The 23217-nt window shown below is 43.5% G+C and overlaps 1 protein-coding gene and 1 long non-coding RNA gene across 5 annotated transcripts in view; one reads left to right on the top strand and one right to left on the bottom strand.

The window, feature by feature from the left end:
* Window positions 1–705: 705 nt before the first annotated feature.
* LOC135557420 (uncharacterized) lies at window positions 706–23049 on the top strand. The gene is made up of 3 exons (XR_010458208.1): window positions 706–849; window positions 13039–13111; window positions 22676–23049. It is a non-coding gene; the product is annotated as an uncharacterized LOC135557420 (long non-coding RNA).
* The window catches only part of filip1b (filamin A interacting protein 1b), a 36331-nt gene continuing 26530 nt past the window's right edge, over window positions 13417–23217 (bottom strand). For 3 of the 4 annotated variants that reach the window (XM_064990666.1, XM_064990667.1, XM_064990668.1), the window contains 2 exons: window positions 15294–18138; window positions 13417–14126 (listed from right to left, as the gene is read on the bottom strand). In XM_064990666.1, the coding sequence (XP_064846738.1) occupies window positions 13926–14126; window positions 15294–18138 (3046 nt within the window). In that variant the 3' untranslated portion in view covers window positions 13417–13925. Of the gene's footprint in view, window positions 14127–15293; window positions 18139–18461; window positions 19027–23217 lie in introns of those variants that run through there. The other variant, XM_064990669.1, reaches the window with a different exon arrangement.

Raw genomic sequence — 23217 nt, 5'->3', positions numbered from 1 at the left:
CGTGAGCGCATCAGGCTGTAATTACATAAAGTAGATTACTCATTTACGCTTGTGTGTCCTATTCGCCCCGCGGGCCTTGTGTTTGACACATGTGCGCTCGCCCATTAGCCACGTTATGACTGATTTGCGATCATCGCATTGACATTTCCAGTGTCAGTTAAAATCGTGTTTTTATAAAATGTCATTAAAACTGAAACATTGCATCCTAAATGGTTGGAGGCAGCAAACAATGTACCAGGCCAGCTGTGATTTAGAACCCGATAGCAATATTTATTGGACTACCAAGATATGCATTGATCAATTATATTAATCATGCATTTAACTGCATCCATAGATTCTGCCAACGGCTTACTCTATGTAATGGCATTTTGAATCAATCCATTTTTTAAACCGCTTATAAAGTTGGTTTAAGCATACTGAGAATTTGATATTTGACTGATATGATTGTTTCATATCTGCAAAGTAGTTTAGGCTGTCAGTTCCACTTTAAGCATCAAAATACAACAACGACTTGCTTACAGCTAAATGTTTTTTTTACTTATAATTCTAATTTGGAGGCTCCACATGTGGTCATGGAAAAGTACTTTAATGTTATTTCCAACAACCTACTCCGCCGTAAATCAAGCTGCACGTTGAGTTTGCCGAAGTGAGTCACCTTGGCAATGGCAAGGAGTGGAATGTTAGCTAAAGACTGGTACCCAGAATAGTGGGAACGAGTGAACCTGCCTCCTTACCTCAAACTCCTTGATGTTAGACGTGATGTAGAGTCCGATACCAATGGGGATGAAGATAAACCAGATAACGAAGAAAGCTGGGAGAACTGTGCCCGCTGTCAGAATGGGTTGCCAAGTAGGTAATCGTTGTTTAAACTCTGTTACCGGGCTTTTTATTATTGATGGTCCCACAGGTACGGCGATGTAACAGTCTTCCTCCTGCGCGTTGTAGCTCGACGCCATCATTGTTTCTGACCGAAAACAACCAGTGTGTCAGCTATTTTAGGTCGTCTCCCTGAAGCTGAAGAAGCTAACAGTTTAGCTGAGGCAAGTCTGAGAAAACGCTCTGATATATGTGCTAGTTTTACAAATGTTATTTCTCCATATATAACTGTTTTATATTAAGATGGCTTGCCCGAAAACCCAAGTCAGGAAGTTCTTACTGTGAAGCGAAAATAAGTGATTACATAACATGTGATAAACGTTTCTTTGTGGCAAATATTATCATTCAAACTATAGTTAATGTCTTATTCAATTCAGGAGATTATAAAATAATTATCATTCATTGACTTGATTCTCACGTTTTTCCCCAATAAATTGATATTGAATATTTTCACCTGACCTGAATTAGACCAAACCCATTTATCGGTCTAGTAGGATATATATTTATGAACTCTCAAATAATGACAATCCATTTGAATTGTCAAGTTAATAGTTGCAAACAACCAGCTGATAAATAACCATAAATGACCATTTAGGGCATAATGCAGAGTTCCCCAAATGGCGGACTGCAAGTGGAATTTGATTGATACTAGCGCCTCGATGTTATTTTATTAATTTATTTATTTTGGGGCATTAGATACTGTAAAAACACCAGCAAACCAGCTCCAAGTTACAGAATTCCAAAATTAAAGTTCCAAAGTACTCCCACACGTAATAGAAAGATCTACTCACTGGCCAGTTTATTAGGGACACCCGTATAGTACCGGGTCAGACTCCCCATTTCCCTCCAGAACAGCCGGAAAGGTTCCACAGGGATGTTGGTCCATGCTTATGTGATAGCAACACGCAATTGCTGCAGATTGGATGGTGGTACATTCATGCTGCGAACCGCCCAATCCATCTCATCCCAAAGATGCTCTATTGGGATGAGGTCTGGGGACTCAAAACGGAACTCGCTGTTATGGTCCAGTTAAAGTTTTTCCACTCCTCAATTGTCCAGAGTTGGTGATTGTGTGCCCACTGGAGCCACTTCTTGTTTTTAGCTGATAGGAGTTGAACCCGGTGTGGTCTAATGCTGCAATACCCCATCCATGACCAGGATCACACCACTGTTGTACTGCGTCAGTGTCAGTTTGTGGCCCATCTGTTAGCTTACACAATTACTTGCCCTCCTTCGACCTCCCTCTCATCAACAAGCTGTTCTCACCCCCAGGTTGGTGCTGATGTTTTGTGTTTGTTGCACCATTCTCGGTAAACCCTAGACACTGGTGAGTGAAAAGCCCAGGAGGGCGGTCGTTTGAGATACTGGATCCAGCGCGCCTGGCACCAACGATCAAAACACACTGTCGCTTAGGGCACTCGTTTAGCCCATTTTAACATTCAATCGAAAAGTAACTGAATGCCTCGATGCCTGTTTTATGTAACAAGCCATCTTGTGATCGACAAAATTACTTTTGTTATTTAGTGATATATATTCCCTCGTTAATGTCTATTTTTGTCCTCTCAGGACTTCCTTATGTTCCAGCCCTAATGCCAGGTTAGACAATGTACCGGTCAAACAGTAACAGTTGGTTATGGCATACATTTTGACAGCAGAGTCGCAACTTATCCAGCTGTGACACGCAAGGAACATGTGATTTGGGGCTTGTATACTTCGTATTTATAAATATAATCAAATAAAACAAATGGTGGGAAAGGTGTTAAGTCCTTTCTTTTTGTCCTGTCAACACCATAGATAAAGTGTTTTGCTCGAGGCCGCTTGGAAATTAATCTTAATCACCAAAGCTTCATTCAAATATCAAGTTTGTGAGGAGCAAAACAGTGAGCTGACGCTCCCTTTTAATCTATAATAAGCAGGCCTAAATTATTTTAGCTATGCTTTGGACGTGCGTAAAACCCCTTCTATGACGTAGGTTACATGCCCATCATGAAATGAGAGCTTCTGTGAACACCGGTGAACCTCGTATTTAGAATTTATTCTCCTGTAACAATTGTTTATTTTCCCCATTTCACATTCTTAAAACCCAAGCCCTCTGTAAGATACCCTTACTCTAGGCCTACTATAACCTAGTCCGGTTCAACAGCAATGCGTCATCTTTTTTTATATCATTCCACTTTAAATGTATTTCTTAAAACATTTTTTACAGTGTTTGTTTTTCATAAAATCTTATTACAAACAAATTTATTAGAATGATTCACTGTTCTGGTTTTATGATGAAAGTTTGTGGCACGCATGCAATGCAACTTTTGGAGTAGTCTGAATGCAGTCGTTAAGATGGTCCCAATATGTACAGTACCAGTCCAATGTTTGGACACCTACTCATTTCATTCCAGGGTTTTAACTTTATTTTTTACTCGTTTCTACATTGTATAATAATAGCGAAGTCATAAACTATTAACACATATGGAATTATGTAGTAAACAAAGTGGCACTCAACCAGCTTCATGAGGTAGTCACCTGGAATGCATTTCAATTAACAGGTGTGCCTTTAGTTAACATGTGGAATTTCTATCCTTAATGCATTTGAGCCAATCAGTTGTGTTGTCACAAGGTTCGGGTGGTATACAGAATATAGCCCTAGAGAAATGACAGTCCATCATTACTTTAAGACGTGAAGGTCAGTCAATACAGAACATTAAGAACTTCTCAAAAACTATCAAGAGCTATGATTAAGCTGCTTCCCTCCCAGTGTTCTCTGCTGCAGAGGAAAAGTTCATTAGAGTTACCAGCCTCAGAAATTGCAGGCCAAATAAATGCTTCAGAGTTCAAGTAACAGACACGCCAACATCAACTGTTCAGAGACTGATTCAGGCCTTCATGGTCAAATTGTTGTAAATAAACCACCATGAGAGGACACCAATAAGAAGAGACTTGGTTGGGCCAAGATACACAAGCAATGGACATTAAACCAGTGGAAATCTGTCCTTTGGTTTGATGAGTCCAAATTTGAGATTTTTGGTTTGAAATGCCATGTCTATGGGAGACGCAGAGTAGGTGACCAGATGATCTCCGCATGTGTGGTTCCTACTGGGAAGCATGGTGGAGGCGGTGTGATGGTGCTTTGGTGGGGACACTGCCTTGCATTCTAAATAAATCACACTTAACCAGCATGACTACCACAGCATTCTGCAGCGAATCGCCATCCCATATGGTTTGCACCAAGTCCCACTATCATTTGTTTTTCAACAGGACAATGACCCAGCACACCTCCAGGCTGTGTAAGGGCTATTTGACCAAGGAGAGCGATGGAGTGCTGCATCAGATGACCTGGCCTACACAAATCACCCGACCTCAAACCAATTGAGATGGTTTGGGATGAGTTGGACCACAGAGTGAAGGAAAAGCAGCAAACAAGTGCTCAGCATATGTTGGAAGAGTGCGTGCAACCTGTCATCAAGGCAAACGGTGGCTACTTTGAAGAATCTAAAGTTGAGTTGTCACAACCTGGCGACAAAGGGAGTCCATACATTGGCAGTTACAGTGCCTTGCGAAAGTATTCGGCCCCCTTGAACTTTGCGATCTTTTGCCACATTTCAGGCTTCAAACATAAAGATATAAAACTGTATTTTTTTGTGAAGAATCAACAACAAGTGGGACACAATCATGAAGTGGAACGACATTTATTGGATATTTCAAACTTTTTTAACAAATCAAAAACTGAAAAATTGGGCGTGCAAAATTATTCAGCCCCTTTACTTTCAGTGCAGCAAACTCTCTCCAGAAGTTCAGTGAGGATCTCTGAATGATCCAATGTTGACCTAAATGACTAAAGATGATAAATACAATCCACCTGTGTGTAATCAAGTCTCCGTATAAATGCACCTGCACTGTGATAGTCTCAGAGGTCCGTTAAAAGGGCAGAGAGCATCATGAAGAACAAGGAACACACCAGGCAAGTCCGAGATACTGTTGTGAAGACGTTTAAAGCCGGATTTGGATACAAAAAGATTTCCCAAGCTTTAAACATCCCAAGGAGCACTGTGCAAGCGATAATATTGAAATGGAAGGAGTATCAGACCACTGCAAATCTACCAAGACCTGGCCGTCCCTCTAAACTTTCAGCTCATACAAGGAGAAGACTGATCAGAGATGCAGCCAAGAGGCCCATGATCACTCTGGATGAACTGCAGAGCTCTACAGCTGAGGTGGGAGACTCTGTCCATAGGACAACAATCAGTCGTATATTGCACAAATCTGGCCTTTATGGAAGAGTGGCAAGAAGAAAGCCATTTCTTAAAGATATCCATAAAAAGTGTCGTTTAAAGTTTGCCACAAGCCACCTGGGAGACACACCAAACATGTGGAAGAAGGTGCTCTGGTCAGATGAAACCAAAATTGAACTTTTTGGCAACAATGCAAAACGTTATGTTTGGCGTAAAAGCAACACAGTTCATCACCCTGAACACAGCATACCCACTGTCAAACATGGTGGTGGCAGCATCATGGTTTGGGCCTGCTTTTCTTCAGCAGGGACAGGTAAGATGGTTAAAATTGATGGGAAGATGGATGGAGCCAAATACAGGACCATTCTGGAATAAAACCTGATGGAGTCTGCAAAAAACCTGAGACTGGGACGGAGATTTGTCTTCCAACAAGACAATGATCCAAAACATAAAGCAAAATCTACAATGGAATGGTTCAAAAATAAACATATCCAGGTGTTAGAATGGCCAAGTCAAAGTCCAGACCTGAATCCAATCGAGAATCTGTGGAAAGAACTGAAAACTGCTGTTCACAAATGCTCTCCATCCAACCTCACTGAGCTCGAGCTGTTTTGCAAGGAGGAATGGGAAAAAATGTCAGTCTCTCGATGTGCAAAACTGATAGAGACATACCCCAAGCGACTTACAGCTGTAATCGCAGCAAAAGGTGGCGCTACAAAGTATTAACTTAAGGGGGCTGAATAATTTTGCACGCCCAATTTTTCAGTTTTTGATTTGTTAAAAAAGTTTGAAATATCCAATAAATGTCGTTCCACTTCATGATTGTGTCCCACTTGTTGTTGATTCTTCACAAAAAAATACAGTTTTATATCTTTATGTTTGAAGCCTGAAATGTGGCAAAAGGTCGCAAAGTTCAAGGGGGCCGAATACTTTCGCAAGGCACTGTAAGTAGTAACAAAAATATGTATTAAATAATTAAGTATAAAACTACAAAAGGAAAACTAACCTGTGAAGTATGAGAGTAGGCATGTGAGGGGTGTAATGAAGATGCATGGATGAAGGTCAAATGTGTGTAAGTGTTAAAGGGTGCACCTAATCAAAAAACATAATCAACCAGATCAAAACAAAATGGTGCTTGTGGAGAGAGAGACAGGACTGGGCACCAGGAACTTTTATCTCCTAGTTGATCCCAAACCCAGTTGAAACTTGTCACCTTAATGACCCAATCAGAAAAAGCACAAACACAGGAGGCAGGGAGAGCGAGGGGGGCGTAACACCCCCTGCCATAAAAATTGGGCACTAACAACGACCCAAAAACAAAACCACACATATACAACAGATCAAAAACCATACCTAAAAGTTTCAGACAAATACTATACAAACCAAAGAGGCCCACCGGATACCCATGACAACAATCCGTGGGAGTGGGTAACAGTCAGGTTGTGTCACACTAACCTTCCAGTAGTCAGTGCAAAATCTAAGAGAACCATCTGGCTTGCTCACCAAGAGACACGGGGAGGCCCAACTGAAGAATGATGGTACAGCGATATTAACTAGCATGTATTTAATCTGAGTCCAAGTGACATAGCTTTTCCAATGAGACATGACACAAACGTTGTTTAATAGGGACAGCATCCCCAACATCAATATCGTGCACTGCCAAATGTCTACGAGAAGGTGTCAGCAAACAGACTGAAAATCAGTGATCAAATCAGTTAACTCTGCTTGACAATAAGGCAGGCGACCCAACAAACTCCAAGTATGCAAAGGAACTCAAATCGTCAACCTACCCTGCAAAATACCATCAGGGCCCGGCATCCCCTCTTCCTCACACTGCCACTGTTTGTGGAGTGGGTCACCTCAGATCAACGGATTCCACCAAAAGAACAGAACTAACCACGTCAGTTTTAGCACAGTTATGATTTAGTCAATTCAGAAGACAAACCAGTATAATAAGGCTTTAGCAAATTGACATGGCAGAGCGGATTCGCCTTTCTGCACTCAGGGGTAGTAATCAGATTGTGGTTCGGCAATTGTTCGATCTGAACTGTGTATGGGCCGCTGAATTTGGCCTGAAAAGGAGAACCGAGGACGGGCAGAACCTGGTCCCCTGGACTAAATAGTCGCAGCGCAACTCACCGGTCAAAAACTTTTTTCCCCTTCACCTGAGAGGATGCCAGTTTTTCTTTAGCCATTTCACAAGCCATGTACAACCTGTGTCAGAAACCATTAACATGACAAATTTGGGGGACGCTCAACCACCTTCCAATCCTCCTTTATTACAGCAAGGGGACCACACACAGTATGACCAAAAACAGGGTCATTAGGACTGAACCCCGTGCCCTCGTGACACTTCTAACAGTGAGCAGCAACCAGGGTAACCCCTCATCCTAGTCACGTTCTAATTCAGTGCAGTACTCGCGTGACAGTGACTTCAAAGTCTGATAAACGCTCAAGGGCCGCTTGACTCTGCGCATGAAAAGCACTGGCCTGATTATGTTTTATATGCATTTGTTGCAAGACTTGTGCAAATATGTGCGAAGTGAAGTTGGAACCATGATCGCTCTAAATCACCTTAAGTATTCAAAAAAATTTGAAGTGAACTGTGACAACACCTTCATAACAGACATAGTGGATAGGCTGCAGGATATCTTGTAGCCTGACAAATCAGTTCACATGTAGGTGCTACCAGCTTTAGAACAGGGTAAGAGTCCAACACCATCAATAATCAAATGCTCAAATGGCTGGTCTGTAACAGGAATAGGTTGTATGTTGCAGGACTGGCCTTAATCTGATTAGGCTTCCCAGTCAGCTGAAAAACATGGCATATTTAGATGTTTAAAGAAAGACATTTCCGATTACAAGGCCAATAAAAATGACAAACGCAATCATACGTTTTACTAACCCCTAAATGACAAATGTCATGAGAAGTTCTCAATTTGATCTCAAAGCTTAGAAGGAACCACGATCTGAACAATAGCATCACCTACAACTTTTGCTGTGAGGTGTCCATTTCCTCACCAACAACTGATCTTGAATGTAGTACCCCTCGGCAGCACTACTTAAACGATTATCAAACTGTTCAGCTACGTGTTGTGTAAGTTCCGTTTTGACCCTAGTGTCAGCACAGCTCATAGCACGAGTCACAGCGCATGCAGAGAATACCTCGGGAATCTCTGTAGGTTTTAACCAGGTTATGAGAAACCACCAGAGGAGATGAGTCACACCAAACACGACAACCGGCTAAGTTGTTACCCAAATCACATGAACACAAGTCAACGGGCAGAAAGAGACCCACCCCAAGGGAAACATCACCTTGCATTAGGTCAGATATAAGTTTGACTTATACAAGGGTAGAGACAATAGTATTCAAATCTATCCCTTGAATCAGGACACTGGTTCCTGTGTCCATCTCCAGAGAAAAAGGCAGAACAGACTCCAAAACAAACGATTCAGAGGCACCCGTGTCTCGCAGAATCTCTACTGGCACGTCATTTCCCAATAGTGAAACATAACCCTCTGACAAATAATAAATACTTAAAGACTTGGACAATTCTTGAGCAACAGGATTAGCATGAACAGGCTCAGCTAACGCAACAGGTTTTAAATTTGTGCTGGCCAATCTGCTGACCTTTTTACCAAGGACAGGACATTAGCTCTTCCAGTGGCCTTCACCATAATAATTACAGTTATTACTAACATCATTCTGTCCACATGCAACACATTCGGATCTAGATGGAAATGCATCATTACCAGAACCAAAGGAATTTGCTGAACGAAATCCACTTGAACTGTTCCTCTGGGGAACAGCCTTTGGGGGTCAGTACAGCAGCTTCTGTCTGTACTTTATGTTCATTTATATAGGTAGCAAGACGATAAGGGACAGACTAAATTGTTCGAGGACAACCAGCTTGTACAAAGCTTCAAAACTAGTAGACCAAAGATTGAATTGAGTTAACAAATCCTGTGAAAACTCAACATGGGACTGTTTTTCACCTTTCTTCAACGTTCTGAAACGCTGTCAATACACTTCAGGGACCAACTCATAAAACTGCTGTCCTGCATACTTAACCTTAAGAGATGAGTGAGCCCAACAACGTCATTCTCAAAGGAAAATTCACCTGAAAGCTTGCCTTCTCTGACAAGTTCTAACCACTGATGTTGCAACCGCAGATTAGCTTGCTCTGTATCCTGCTTCAACCTTTCAAATCAAGTTATTTTTGCTGCTTAAACCATTCCAGATCTTTGTCATGAGCTGCAATAAAGGGAACTCATTTTTCTGCTCAAATGTCAAAACAGCACTAGACGCAATTGGTACAGCCAAGACAGCTGGTTCACTCAATTCTGCCTTGAAAATACCAACTGAAAGCAAATTAGCTGACAGAATAGACCTTACTGGATCCTTGAGACATTTGTCACTGAGCTCACTCAACTTCAAAAGCTGTTCCTTCTAAAACTGCATAAGCAACTCCTCAGAAGGAACACGGGACAACATCCGCAATAGAAGCCATAATGCTACTACCAAATGAACAGATTAGTACATAGCAAAAACAGACGAATATCACTTGAGTTTTCACAAATCCTATTGTTAAACTTAATCCTTGTCATCGCTGGCTTTGCAGCAGGTATTGATGCACTAGAGCCCGCTGGCACGAAGGAGGAACCAGCTTGCTTGTATCCAACCTCGAACCACAGAGGTTAAAGCAGTTGTCTCTGGAGTACATCTGTCACCACACAAAAATAACAAACGACACAACTTGCCCCCAATGTGAACATACCGCTATATCTAACAGGGTGAAAGACCATATCTCTGGGCAATGAGTTATGTCTGCCTCAACTTCTCACCGTCATACATTGCAAAGACAACTCACCTCCATAATCCGATGACCGAACAAGGAACAGAACAAAGTGTCTCTAGACAATACAGGACAAAGAGACTTCATGGTCTTCTCTTCACCAAACTAACCTGTGAAGTATGAGAGTAGGCATGTGAGGGGTGTAATGAAGATGCATGGATGAAGGTCAAATGTGTGTAAGTGTTAAAGGGTGCACCTAATCAAAAAAACATGAGAGAGAGAGAGAAAGAGAGAGTTGAGTCTCCTAGTTGAACCCAAACCCAATTGAAACATGTCACCTTGACGACCAATCAGCTCCACCTGTCCCCAATCTGCAAGTAAAAGCACAAACACAGAGGAGGCAGGGAGAGTGTAACAGTTGTGTAACACTTTTGATGTCTTCACTATTATTCTACAATGTAGAAAATTGTAAAAATAAAATAAAGAAAAACCCTTGAACGAGTAGGTGTTTCCAAACTTTTGACTGGTACTGTATGCATCTGTCCTCTCACACAAACCGCTGCAGCGTTAGCTCGGGTCAAGGGCGTCACGTGCGGCTTGAGTCTTCAAGACTTCCATTGAAGAACGCTCAAGCCGCACGTAACAGCCTGAACTACTGTAGAGTACACGCTGCATACCCCTTTTATACAACTCCATGTGGCTATTTGGCATAGTGATGTAAGCCAGAATCCAGAGGTAATACTATTCTAGCCCACAGAATTGAGAAGAGAGCCTTGTTAGGTGCCCTGGGGTTAGAAATAATCTCCATGACAGTCTGCATGCGGAGTTCTGACTGTTTTCCGATGGTCGTCGTCTGTTGGCATGGCCCTATGGTTGCGGTGGCACACTGTAAGAGTAGAGTAGGGATGCAGGGCACTTGTCATAGGTGTAGGAAGGAGTTCCACATTACAGTCTCATCATCTGGGCTCAACTATCACATGGTGCACAATATTTCCTGTGGGGACAAGAAATCAATAAAAGGACCATGAGTGATACTGTGCCATTGCATCCTCACTCAGACCAACCAATGAAGACATGAGGGTCATTATTCAAAGAGGTAAGAGTTACGTCCCAAATTGCAACCTATTCCCTATATACAGTGGTGTACAACTTTTGACCAAGGCCCATAGGGTTCCGGTCAAAAGTAGTGCACTATATAGGGAATAGGGTGCCATTTGGGATGCAGAGGACCAGAATGAGTTTGTCGATCAACCGATATAATTATTGAGAGCATTGTTTAGCTTTGTTTTTTTATAACACATTTTATAAACATGACTGATTTTTGTATGTGCAAAATTAGATTAATCCACCAAAATCTGTCAATCAAACAACCCCAGGGGAGTGAAGGCAGCCGACCAGTTGCAGGATCAGGATGCAGCTGAGTGAAAGTGGAATTCACTTGTGAATCTGTGTTTCAGCTATCTCATGTTTACTGTCCCTGGCCTGGTTTCCAGATGCTTCTCTTCGGAGGGAGACCCTACATGAACCCAACTCCACCTTCTCTTCTCTGTGTGGGTGTCCCAAATGGCACCCTATTCCCTATGTAGTGCACTTCTTTTGACCAGGGCCTGGTCCTGGTCAAAAGCAGTGCACTATATAGGGAATAGGGTGCCATTTGGGACATCCCCACAGAGAAGGTGGAGCTGGGTCTGGTACCCATCACCCTCCATCTGTAGCTGGCTCTACAGAATATTCAGGAATGCCCTCCCATGCACCATGACATAAGCAAGTTATTTTGCTTCCTGCCTCATTTCACTTATGTAAACCTTTGTTCATCCGCTCATTAGGATAGTAGGATGTGTTCCCATGGGAGTGGTAGGCTGTGGTTTGTATTATCGGTTTAGAGAGTGGAAGGCTGCTTGTTAAAAATAAGTATTTCTTAATTGCTCTAGTCTAGAGGGTGTTTAATCAAGTGGTGCATGGCTATGAGATCCAGACCTGAGACCTGCTTTCCCTCAGCGCTTCCTTTTCACATCCTTGTTTAATTAGTTTTTGGAACAGGAGCCATTTGGAGGAAAAACTTTAGGCCTCAATGGTCGCTAGCAAAATGTAGTGGACCTTACTTTAAGTCCATAGTCAAGGTAAATGTAGACTTCATGAATCATTTACCATAGAAACGACATTACATCTAGTGATCAGAAAGACTGCTCAGTTATTTTTGACTCTCCAATTCTGCAATTTCAGATAAAGCTGTCTGTTGTCCAGGTGAGGGAGCTATAGTCCAACATCAGAACATATCTTAAGCCAGCAGAACTATCTGCGTCGACTGGGCTGCAGTGGAGAGGGACAAAAGCTTTTAAGTTCCTCATTGTGCACGTCAGAGGAGCTGACATGGACCAATCTCACTGACACCATGGTGTAAAAGGCACAACTCCCCCCCCTCCCTCCTTCAACCTCCGGCATGGAGCCTCAGATCCTCAAGAAGTTTAACAGCTGCACCATCGGGAGCATCTTGACAGGCTGCATCACCGCTTGGTATGGCAACTGCACTGCCCTCAACCACAAGGCTCTACAGAAGTTGGTGTGGATAGCCAAATCCACCATTGGGGGCGAGCTCCCTGCAGGACATTCACCTCCCTTGACCAAGGCCCTTCTCCCCCAGATTGCTCAGTTCGGCTGGGCGGCTTGCTTGAGGAAGAGTCTTGGTGGTTCAAAACTTCTTCCATTTAAGAAAGATGGAGGGCACTATGGTCTTGAGGACTTTGTGCTGCAGACATTTTTAGGTACCCTTCCCCAGATCAGTGTCTTGACCAAAAGTGTCTCCTCCCCTTCATCTACACTGATTTTAAGTACATTTAGTGACCTCAATAAGGGATCATAGCTTTCACCTGGTCAGTCTGTCATGGAAAGAGCAGGTGGACTTAGTGTGTTGTACACTCAGTGTAGATAATAGGTTGCCATTTGGGATGCAGTCACTGACTAAAGTTCAATGGCTCAACAAGGAAAAGCCTCTTCTATTAGCACCTCTGCATGACTCCGCAATCAACAAACGGTTTGAAGTAGTGTCACTTTACTGTCATTGCAGGTCACTTTTGTTTTTAATTGTATTTGCTCGTTAGGTAATCAAACCTTTGATATGTGATGGATTTTGTGTACTTCCACAGATTGTGGCTCTGCAGCTGTGAACTGTGTGGAAGCCTTTACATTAGTAAATGAAAGCCTACTCCAAAATATCAGGTATGAAAAGTCTAGTTCACATTTTTATTCTGATTAACTATTTAATTCCTTTTGTATGGATATACAGTACTAGTATTATGAACAAGCAAGATTACATATTAAACTTGTTTCTTCTGTTTAGTATGCCAAACATGCAGTAAGCAATTCTATAGATGTAGGACTCTACAAAGCAGTATGGATAAAGCACTATGGAAGTTTCCATTATTGTTACTCGCCTGCATTCACTAAATTCTTTGTTTAGTGAACATCAAGAAGATTTTGCATTGTCATTTCTCCACATGAATAACAAACAAACAGTGTCATACTTTATTCCAGATCATTTTTATTCATTTTTAAATTTGGTGCCACAAATTAGTGACGTTGATGACAACCTAAATGTATTTTATATGCAAAACCCATTAGAGCGACCGTATTCGGAAACCTCCATAAGAAATTGTGAAATAAACAAGAATATTAACATGAATTATGAAATAACAACTCAGTGTGACAACAACCCAGGTGAGGGATTAGTAACATGTCAATCAAAACAAAAAGCATTTCAACATGGATATAAAAATAATTTTTTTGGGGGGGGGGGGAACATTCATAATTACAATACAATTTCAATGCTTTTTACCCCAATGTTTAAAAAGGAGGAAAGGGACACGTCTGATATAGTTATTCTGTGTTCCTGTTTGTATCTGAGCAGATTAAGGTGCCTGCAACACCTATCCTATAGGTTTTTGTCTGGCAACAGACTGGTCAGAATTGAATGATGGGTGACTGAGTCCATAGACAGATAGCGGGGCCACATTTCCATGGCAACGTGTGGCCCTCAGCACTTCCCTCCCCCTGTGGAGGTAGAGCTGCAGACTGTCGACCTCCTCAGTTCAATTTTCATTGACTGGCACTCGGCTCGCGACTCTAACCGTGTCACAGTAGAGACACCTGTCACAACTGCCTTGCCTGTTTTCATACCTTTTGACATAGGGATTCGTGTGGCTGCGGCACGAGTTGACTGCACATCCGCCCCGGGCTGAAAGGAATCACACAACATAAGACAAAAGTGCAGACAGAAAAGTTCAAAGTATTATCGTAAACTAGCACAAAAAAAAATGATTTACTTAGTGTACATTTGGTGAAAGCTTGCCTTCCTGAATTTATCAAATTTTGTCACATGCACCGAATTGAACATGTGTGGACCTTACCATGAAATGCTTTCTTACAAGCCCTTAATTAACCAACAATGCAGTTCAAGAAAGAGTTTATAAAATATTTACTAAATAAACGGAAGTAAAAATAATATATAAAAATACTAATAAAAAAAGTTAACACTTGTTAGAACAGTGGTGCAGAATTACATGTAAATTAAAGAAATCAATTTACACAGGTTCAAGAGGGATGACAAGAGTTGGCCATATTGGATATCGATTGTGATTAGAATTAAAATGCTGCATTTCTTATCCTTCAAAAAGGTCCCATCCATACAGAGCCTCTTTAAATCTAGCTGTATGAAAAACCACAATGTTACCATAGCTCACCTTTAACCCTTCACAGCATTAAGAAAGAGCATTTCAAAGCTAGCGGCACAAAAGTGATTTACATCGAGTTAACAGAACTTGGGAGAGGAGATTGATTATACATTACAGTATGCTGTTCATATTGCTGATGTGCGGGTCAGCCCACTTTAGAAGTCAAACATCCAAATTGGTCATCACTGGTCCATTTTCAGTTAAAAAGGGAGGAACACGTCAGTTTGTGCCAATAGAAACAGGTGTGTCAACACAAGACCCTTTGAGAGGGGCCTTTTTAAGGTGGGGATATGCGTGTCAATTCATTCCAGTGTTAGTATTGGTCATCGGTAAAAGGAGTGCATTTGATTTTGGTATACCTGGAAAGTGTGCTATCTAGGGAGCAGACACCACCTGATATCATTTTGAAACATTTCAGAAGCAACTGAAATATAAGAGATTGGATATCATTTAGATGGTTTGTCTGAAAAGAAAGTCACGTAATTGAAAAACTATTACTAACAACAATATAGAATATATTCAGCATACCAGCTGAAAATGGTTACATAAAATATACAATACAAAGCTTTTCTGTTAGTGAGACAGCCGATGTTCATATCATCATAAAAGGGAGGGTGAGAGCTGAACGGCAGAAAGAACTTATGTAAATATACGAGATTTTGACTACTCACCACAGACTGAGTTGGCCTGGTCGGTGCCAAGGTGATGGGGGTGATGGTGATGCTGCTGGTCAATTTGTTGGGGGTGGTCTTCCCAGGAGCGGTGGTGATGTTGTTGGGGTGACGCGGGGAGCGCAGCACCGTACCTGGGGGTGCCTCCTTGCTCTCTGTGCTCACACTAAGGGGCCTGACCGTCACTGTGGGGCTGCTACTGCTGACGTCTGATGGCCTCTTGAACTGAGGTCCCAGGTGAATGTGGATCTTGTTGTCCTCCGTGGTGGTGATTATGCTGGCGTTGGAGTTGTATTTTCTGACGGGCATAGGCAATGCCTGCTTCTCTGGGGTCACTTTGAACACAGCCCGGCCCATGGCGCTCATGTCATGGGGCTCTGGGGATGCGGAGGCAAAGGCCTCCGTCACAGGAGTGGTGCTCACTGTAATGATGGAGACGGGGGAGAGGGGTCTGTTCGAGTCGGAGTAGGAGGAGCCCTTACTCCTATCTGGGGACTTGGCCCTGGAGATGGTGGTGATGGTGACTGGAGACTTGCACCGCTCAGGCCCCCCCATCACGCCCTCACCCGGCTTGCTCTTTGAGAACACGGTGGTGGGCTTGGGAACAATGGTGATGCGGGGCCTCTGCAGGCCCAATGTGGGGATGATGGTGGCGCTGGAGAAGAAGTCCTCAGCACGAGGGCCGGTGATCTCCAAAGTGGCAGTGCTGTTCTCGTGATCGGGGGTTACTCGAATGTGCAACGGCTGGCCTGGCTTTTGGGACATGGACAGCTCTGGTGGACGAGGGGAGGAGTCCCCGTTGTCCTGAGGGTTTGGGGTCTTCTCTGGGGTGGTCTGAGTGATCGTCACTGCATCCTTCTTCTTCATCCAGGGGATCCATGATTTTCTCAAGCCCAGCTCGGTGGTTGCTGGGGGGTAGCGCTCCAGCACAGTTACAGGCTTTTTCAGACCCCTCTGCCTCAGGTTGCTCATGATATGGTTCTCCTCCAGGACAGATTTCCTGATGAACACTGCAGGTGTGTCCTCCTCGGCAGGTTCACTGACCACCACGTCTGTCTGGACTGCGGTGGAGGTGACAGGGACGTCAACTATCCTCCTTCCATTCATACTGGGACGCAAGGCACGGCTGTACCGCTTGGTGACCTCCAGCTCTTTGGTGAGGTTGATCACTTCCTGGCTCAAGCTCTTCTTCTTGTCCTCCTCCTCCAGGAATCTCTGCTGGAGTAGGGAGTAGTCCACTTGCAGCTGGGAGAGCTGGTCCTCCTTGTTCATCAGCTCGTGGATCTTCTCTTTGAGGGCCTGGACATCTGCCTGCAGGTCTCTGGTCTTTGCCTCCTCCATCTTGCAGCGCAGCCTCAGCTCAGCCTCCTGGCTCACCGCCTCTCCCTTCTCTATGGCTTTGTTCCTGGCAGTCTGACTCTTCATTTCCTCCAGCAGCTGAGAGAGGGCATTGGCCTTGTCCTGCTCCATTCGAAATTTCTTCTCCAGTAAGTCGTACTCGTCCTCTGTCTTCATCAGGTCACCTTCCACCACCTCAAGCTGTTTGAGGCGTTTTTTTAGCCTTTCAATTTCCTGCGTTAGCTCCTTGAATTTGTTTTCCTCGTCTGGGGGTCTCTTGCTGTCCTTATTGGCTCTGATTTTTAACAATACCTTTTCTGCCTCCTCTAGCCCATCCATTCGTTTTTTCATTACACCGACCTTGGAGCTAAGATCCCTGCACTTTTCCTCTTCACTTGCTAGTTTACTTTTCAGTTCATCTTTCTCTTTAGTAAGAGATGTCACTTTTACCTCCATTTCTGATTTCAGTCTGAGGAGCTTTTTGCTCTCCTCAATCAACTTCTCTGTGACCTCCATAACTTTACTCTGCTCAGTTTTGAACATTTTATTTAAATAATCGCTCTTTTGCTCCTCCTGTTTTATTCTCTCAGTCATGTTCCTTCTCTCATCCACTAGTATCACTGTAAATGACTTCAGCTTCATCAGGTCATCCTTTAGGCCCATCTCTGCCTTCTCAAATCTCGACTCAGAGTTCTCCAGTTCTTTCACACGGTTTTTCACCATGTCCAGCTCACCAACCAAGTCCTTTGCTAGTCCTTTTTCTCTTTCTAGGTTAATATGAAGTGTTGCACACTCTGATTTGCTCGTGTTGAAAGCACTCTCCAGTTTCTCCAGATCCACCATTCTCTTCTGCAGTTTCTCCACCTCCAGCCTCAGCTCCCGGCCGGTGGTCTCCTCGACCTGCAGCCTTTTCCTTAACTCTCTGGCTTGGCTCTCCGTCTTGGTGATCTCCTCATCCTTGCCCTCCATCTCCAGGACTCTTTTGCGCAGGGTCTCCAGCTCTGCCATGAGGCTGGAGTTCCCACACTCCCCCTTGCTGATCTTGTCCCTTAGCTCAAGGAGGTCCTCCTCTGACTTCTGTAGTGCCTTGTTGTTCTCCTCCAGCTCCTCGATCCTGTGGGCCAGGCCTGCCAGCTTCAGGCGGAGCTGACGGCTCTGGGACTCCTGGTTGGCCAGCTTGGCAGTCATCTCCTCATGCTCCTGGGTGAACTTGGCAGCTTTGCACTCCAGCTCCGCCTCTAGCCTGAGGACCTTCTGGCCGTCTTCCTTGGCAGTGCCGCGTACAGCGGCCAGACGCTGTTCTCGCTCCTGGAGCTTGCTGCTGAGGTCCAGGACCTTCTGGCTCTGCTGGTCGATCTGCTCAATGTGGAGCTGCCGCTCATCCACCAGCATCAGGGCAAAGGACTTGAGTTTGACCAGCTCCTCACGGACCTTCTCTAGCCTCCTGCTGTGATCTTTGTCTTTACGAGCCTGGTACGCCTTCTCCTGCTCCAGCAGTCTCTTTAATCTGGGAGAGCGAGAAGAGGGGAGGGGGAGAAAGTGACCGACAGAGAGCGATGAAGTGTGATTGAGAATTTACATTTCAATTTGATAGGCTTTATTCAGATGTTTCACCTGATGATAATAATAATAATAATAAATCCCCCTCTGTATGAAGAGGCCGTGAAACTGTATCTACTACATTGTTCCTGCTGATGTAATTACAGGAACAATGTAGGCCTGTTCCTGTACACTGCTACATAGTACTTACAAATATTGAACCTTTGAGTTTGTAAACTACAAATAGTCTGGGAACAATAAAAAAAAAAAAAAAAGTATTTTAACTCTTACAATGTCTCACAAATCTCCAAAGTTAAGTAACATTTCCCAGAGTAGAGGAGCCTGACCAGACTCAGAATGAGTTCCTTACCCCCAGCCCAAAACCCCGTGGGCAGTGGTGAGATTCCGGATGGGAGGTAGGCAAGCAGAATAAATGGCAAAGGCATGATAGAAGAGGAAACAAAGGAGGGGGTGGGGGGCAGATTAGAAGCCTGAACCCTCATATGATTCTCCCCAACAGGGGCAACACTGCTCGTCACACTGAGCAAAGTACCACAATATCAGAGACATGCTAGCTAAACTGTAAAAAAAAAGTGTGCTTAACACGGAGTGAACCTTAACGGAATAATGTGAGTAGATGTTTAACTAATCTCTGCGGGAGTCTCTCTGTGCAACTGCTATAGAGTGTCTGCTCCCTGCAACAGGTCCCTTCCATATGGTTCTCACACAACCACACTAGAAACTCAGTGCATAATCAGGAGCGAGTCCGGATCATTGTCCGCTGTTGCTTTGCATTACAAACAACTTTTCCACCAGCAGCTGGTCTAACAATGCACATGATACTGTAACAGCCAGACTACGCTGTTTCTTAAAGTTTCAACAGCTCAAACTCACCCAGTACTGGTCGGGATGGATTAACTAGGTCCTTGCCTAGCGTGCTTTAGATAGTGCTGAGCTGTATTCAGGCAGGCATCTGCTCCCTCTCACTGTGTCGTGAGAAGGCCCCCAATCCACGAGGAAATGGCCATCAAATTTCAAAACATGTCATCGATGGACAGTGAAAGGTGAATTGTGTAAAATTATCCCTGCTCCACTAGCTGGTGGTGATGTCATCCCTCCTCCCATTTATGCCACAGAATGGTGCTGCCCTTGTTTGGCCACAGTGTGAAAAGCCTCCCCCCTGGCTTGAACCCCTCCTATCTTTCCTGTTCCCTGCTCTTTTCTCCCCCTTTCTCCTCCAACAGAGAAGGGGAATTGTATTTGTGAGATTCAGTAGATTTGCAGCAGCCTTTTAGACCAAAGGTAAATGTATATAGAATTATACTACGTTGGAAGTGGAAAGAAGCCCTGCTAACACACAAACTGTTGTCTTGCCTGACCCAATTGTTTGTTGTCCATCTTGCAACCAACCATGTTCCCATAGAAACGAGGCAACAATGCAAGGGGAAAGTTGTTGTTTTGGGAACAATGTCACACTACTGCCAGACTAGTTCATAATTGTCTGCCCCTTGAATGCAAAGAGAAGTAAATCCAAATGTCAATCTTTGTAGGATGCTACTGCTACATCCATATTACAGTCGCGGTTGTAAATGAGAACTTGTTCTCAACTGGCCTACCTGGTTAAATAAAGTTTAAATAAAAAAATACAACTGTAATAATTAAGATGCCAGATCCTAAGGTGGTAAGGTAAAAGTGGACTTGTACATTTTCACAACAGGATGAATTTGCTGCACCAGAAGCCCAATCCTAGAGTGGTTTCAGATATTTACAGCACTGCAGGGTTAAAAAATTTAAATAACAGCGCTCTCACCCACCCCTATGGGCCCTGATGAAAAGTAGTGCACTATTTAGGGAATTAGGGTGTCATTCCAGACACAGACCATAACTCCTGGCTGGGAGCAACACAGCTTGTCAAGTAGAAAATGTTCCAGATTAACAGCAATACAGGAGTCAAAAGGTTGCATGACCCACCGAAAAATAAATTTACCATTAGCTACCCCAGCATTTCAGGAAAGAGAGGAAAGAGTATACAGGCATACTTCAAGGTATCCAGATAATCTTGAGGAGACCAAGTTTGCATTCATAATGGCACATTTCTCCTCTTTATAGTACACTACTTCTGACTACTTCTGACCAGAGCCCATAGGCCCAATTATGATATGACATAGTTCTGCAACAAGATACTCCCTTTATTCCCCCCAGGGTCCTGTGTGGCTCAGTCGGCTCAGTCGGTAGAGCATGGCGCTTGCAACGCCAAGCGTCGTGGGTTCGATTCCCGCTGGGGCCACCCATATGTAAAAAAGTAGTGGCCCCAGCCGACTTGTAAGTCGCTTTGGACAAAAGCGTCTGCTAAATGGGATATATTATTATTATATTATTCTCAGTGGTGATGATAGTGTTAAGAATATGAGCCAGGTGTCACTTCACTGATTATCGTGGCATTATGAGTAAGTCCTTTAGCAGGTGACCAGCATGTTTCCTGGTGGTCAGGGCTATTCAGTCGCTCTGTTGACAGAGACCTATCAGTGACGTCAAAGAAGGTCCAAAACCTCCTACACAACATGTCTGTGGCCAAGCTAAACCCACAGCAGAGACTGAACAAATGTCATACCAATTACAGTTACTATAATGAATCTTCAAACAGAAAGGAAGTTACATTTGAAAATAACTACTCTAATTGGAATACTTTTTTCACAGAATTAGCTTTTTGGATTTTTTGTGTTTCAGTTTAATTAACAGATATGGTGATATCAATATATTTTAATTCAGAGAAAATATACAGTATCCATTTCCTCGTAAAAAGAACGACTGACTGAAAGACCTCATAGAAAAGGAGCGGGAGAGGTTCCACCATGGTGAATGAAACGCAAACAAAGATCTAAGTGGCTGAGCAAAGTTCTCTCACTCCTCTGTGGACTGACTGGCATCCTATCACAGGTGCTAAGGGTTGTCCACTATGACATCACCTGCAGGGAATCTCTGAGATGACTGCAGCTGGGAGGAATGTGTTATCACATGGTGCTGCAAGCAGAGCAGGTCATCGGTGACAGGGGGGCAACTGGAAATCTGTGCATCAGCGAGCACAAGAGCATGCAAGTATATAGCTTGTTACAGACTCACACAGACAAAGCTCACATTTATAAAGTAGAACGCTACTTTATAAAAACCTTTCAAAACCAGAAATGGATATCGACTAACCAAATGAGTAATGCATTTGAGGTGACTACATTTGGAGATGGATTATAATAATTGGCATGCATTTGAATTGTGCAGAGGTCACAAGTCTCATTTCACATGTTTCTGAATGTGACCCACTCAAACTATGAATATAAAACCTCCAAATCTAATATTACAACATTGAATATTTTCAACACTCCCTCTACTATTTGCTAGAAGCTCCATCCACATAAACCTAGCTAAAGGCTTTAACTAAATGTACGTACGGTTGATGGTCAGCTCGATGTTCCCAACTTGCTTAATACTGGCCATTTCATCAAGGTAATAAGACTGAGGTCATCGGCCTTCATCTCCATGCTACGACCGACAGACCGCTAAACCTCGATTCATTCACCAGTTCACTGAACAATTCTACATGTCCTCAGCACAGAAAAACAAAGTGAATCTCAGGTTGAGAACAGGAGTAGGGTGGACATTGCCCTTAGATGCTGATCGTGGGTCAGTTTTGCATTTTCTGGCAGTGTAGATCACGTCCGCAAGTAAAAGATTGACCTACCAATTACACTGAACAGAAATATAAATGCAACATGTAAAGTGTTGTTCCCATGTTTCATGAGCTGAAATAAAAGATCCATGAAGTTTCCCCATATGCACATAAAGCTTATTTCTCTCAAACTGGCCACACATTTGTTTACATCCCTGTTAGTGAGCATTTCTCCTAAACACAGGTGCACCTTGTGCTGGGGACAATAAAAGGCCACTTTAACATGTACAGTTGTCACACAACACAATGCAACAAATGTCTCAAGTTTTGATATAGTACAATTGTCATGCTGACTGCAGGAATGTCCACCAGAGCTGTTGCCAGAATTTTAAATGTTAATTTCTCTACCATAAGCCACCACCAGCGTCATTTTAGAGAATTTGGCAGTACATCCATCGGGCCTCACAACCAGACCACGTGTAACCATACTAGCCCAGGGCCTCCACTTCTTCACCTGTGGGATCATCTGAGACCAGCCACCCAGATAGCTGATGAAACTGGGCTAGCACAACAAAATATTTTCTGCACAAACTGTCAAAAACCATCTTAGGGAAGCTCATCTGCGTGCTCATTGTCCTCAAAATGGTCTTGACCAGATTGCAATTTGGCATCGTAACAGACTTCAGTGGGCAAATGCTCACCTTTGATGGCCACTGGCACACTGGAGAATTCAATTGTACTGGGCAGATGGCAGACAGCATGTATGTGGGCATTTATTAATTAATTTTTGGTAGTTTTTACCCTGTTTTTCTCCCCAATTTCATGATATTCAATTGGGAGTTAGTCTTGTCCCGTCGCTGCAACTCCCGTACGGACCTGGGAGAGGAAGGTCGAGAGCCATGCGTCCTCCGAAACATGACCCCGCCAAGCCGCACTGCTTCTTGACACTGCTCACTTAACCCGGAAACCAGCCGCACCAATTTGTTGGCGGTAACACCGTACAGCTGGAGACAGAAGTCAGCATGCATGCGCCTGGCCGCCACAAGGAGTCGCAAGAGTCTGATGGGACAAGGACATCCCACCTGGCCAAAACCTCATCTAACCCGGACGACGAGATTTTAGATTCTTCAAAGTAGCCACCCTTTTTCTTGATGACAAACTACTAGAGTAGACACGTTGGCAAATCAAAACTAAAATAAACAAAGTATTTTAATTTGGGATGTTCATCTTCAGTTTGGGATCGTTGAAATTGCACTTCGGGACGAATCTGGGATGGTGATGGGGAAAAAAAGTTATTCTCAAGCCCTGGGCACCTATAGTCACGAGTGCATACATGTTTTGAATGTTGAAAATTAGTAAAAGTTTATGAACATTTCATAAATGTAT

The sequence above is a fragment of the Oncorhynchus masou genome, chromosome 16 (assembly GCF_036934945.1).
Source record: "Oncorhynchus masou masou isolate Uvic2021 chromosome 16, UVic_Omas_1.1, whole genome shotgun sequence".
NCBI classification, from domain to species: domain Eukaryota; kingdom Metazoa; phylum Chordata; class Actinopteri; order Salmoniformes; family Salmonidae; genus Oncorhynchus; species Oncorhynchus masou.
Note: the sequence above shows the minus strand (reverse complement) of the source record. Positions and strands in the feature narration are given on the sequence as shown.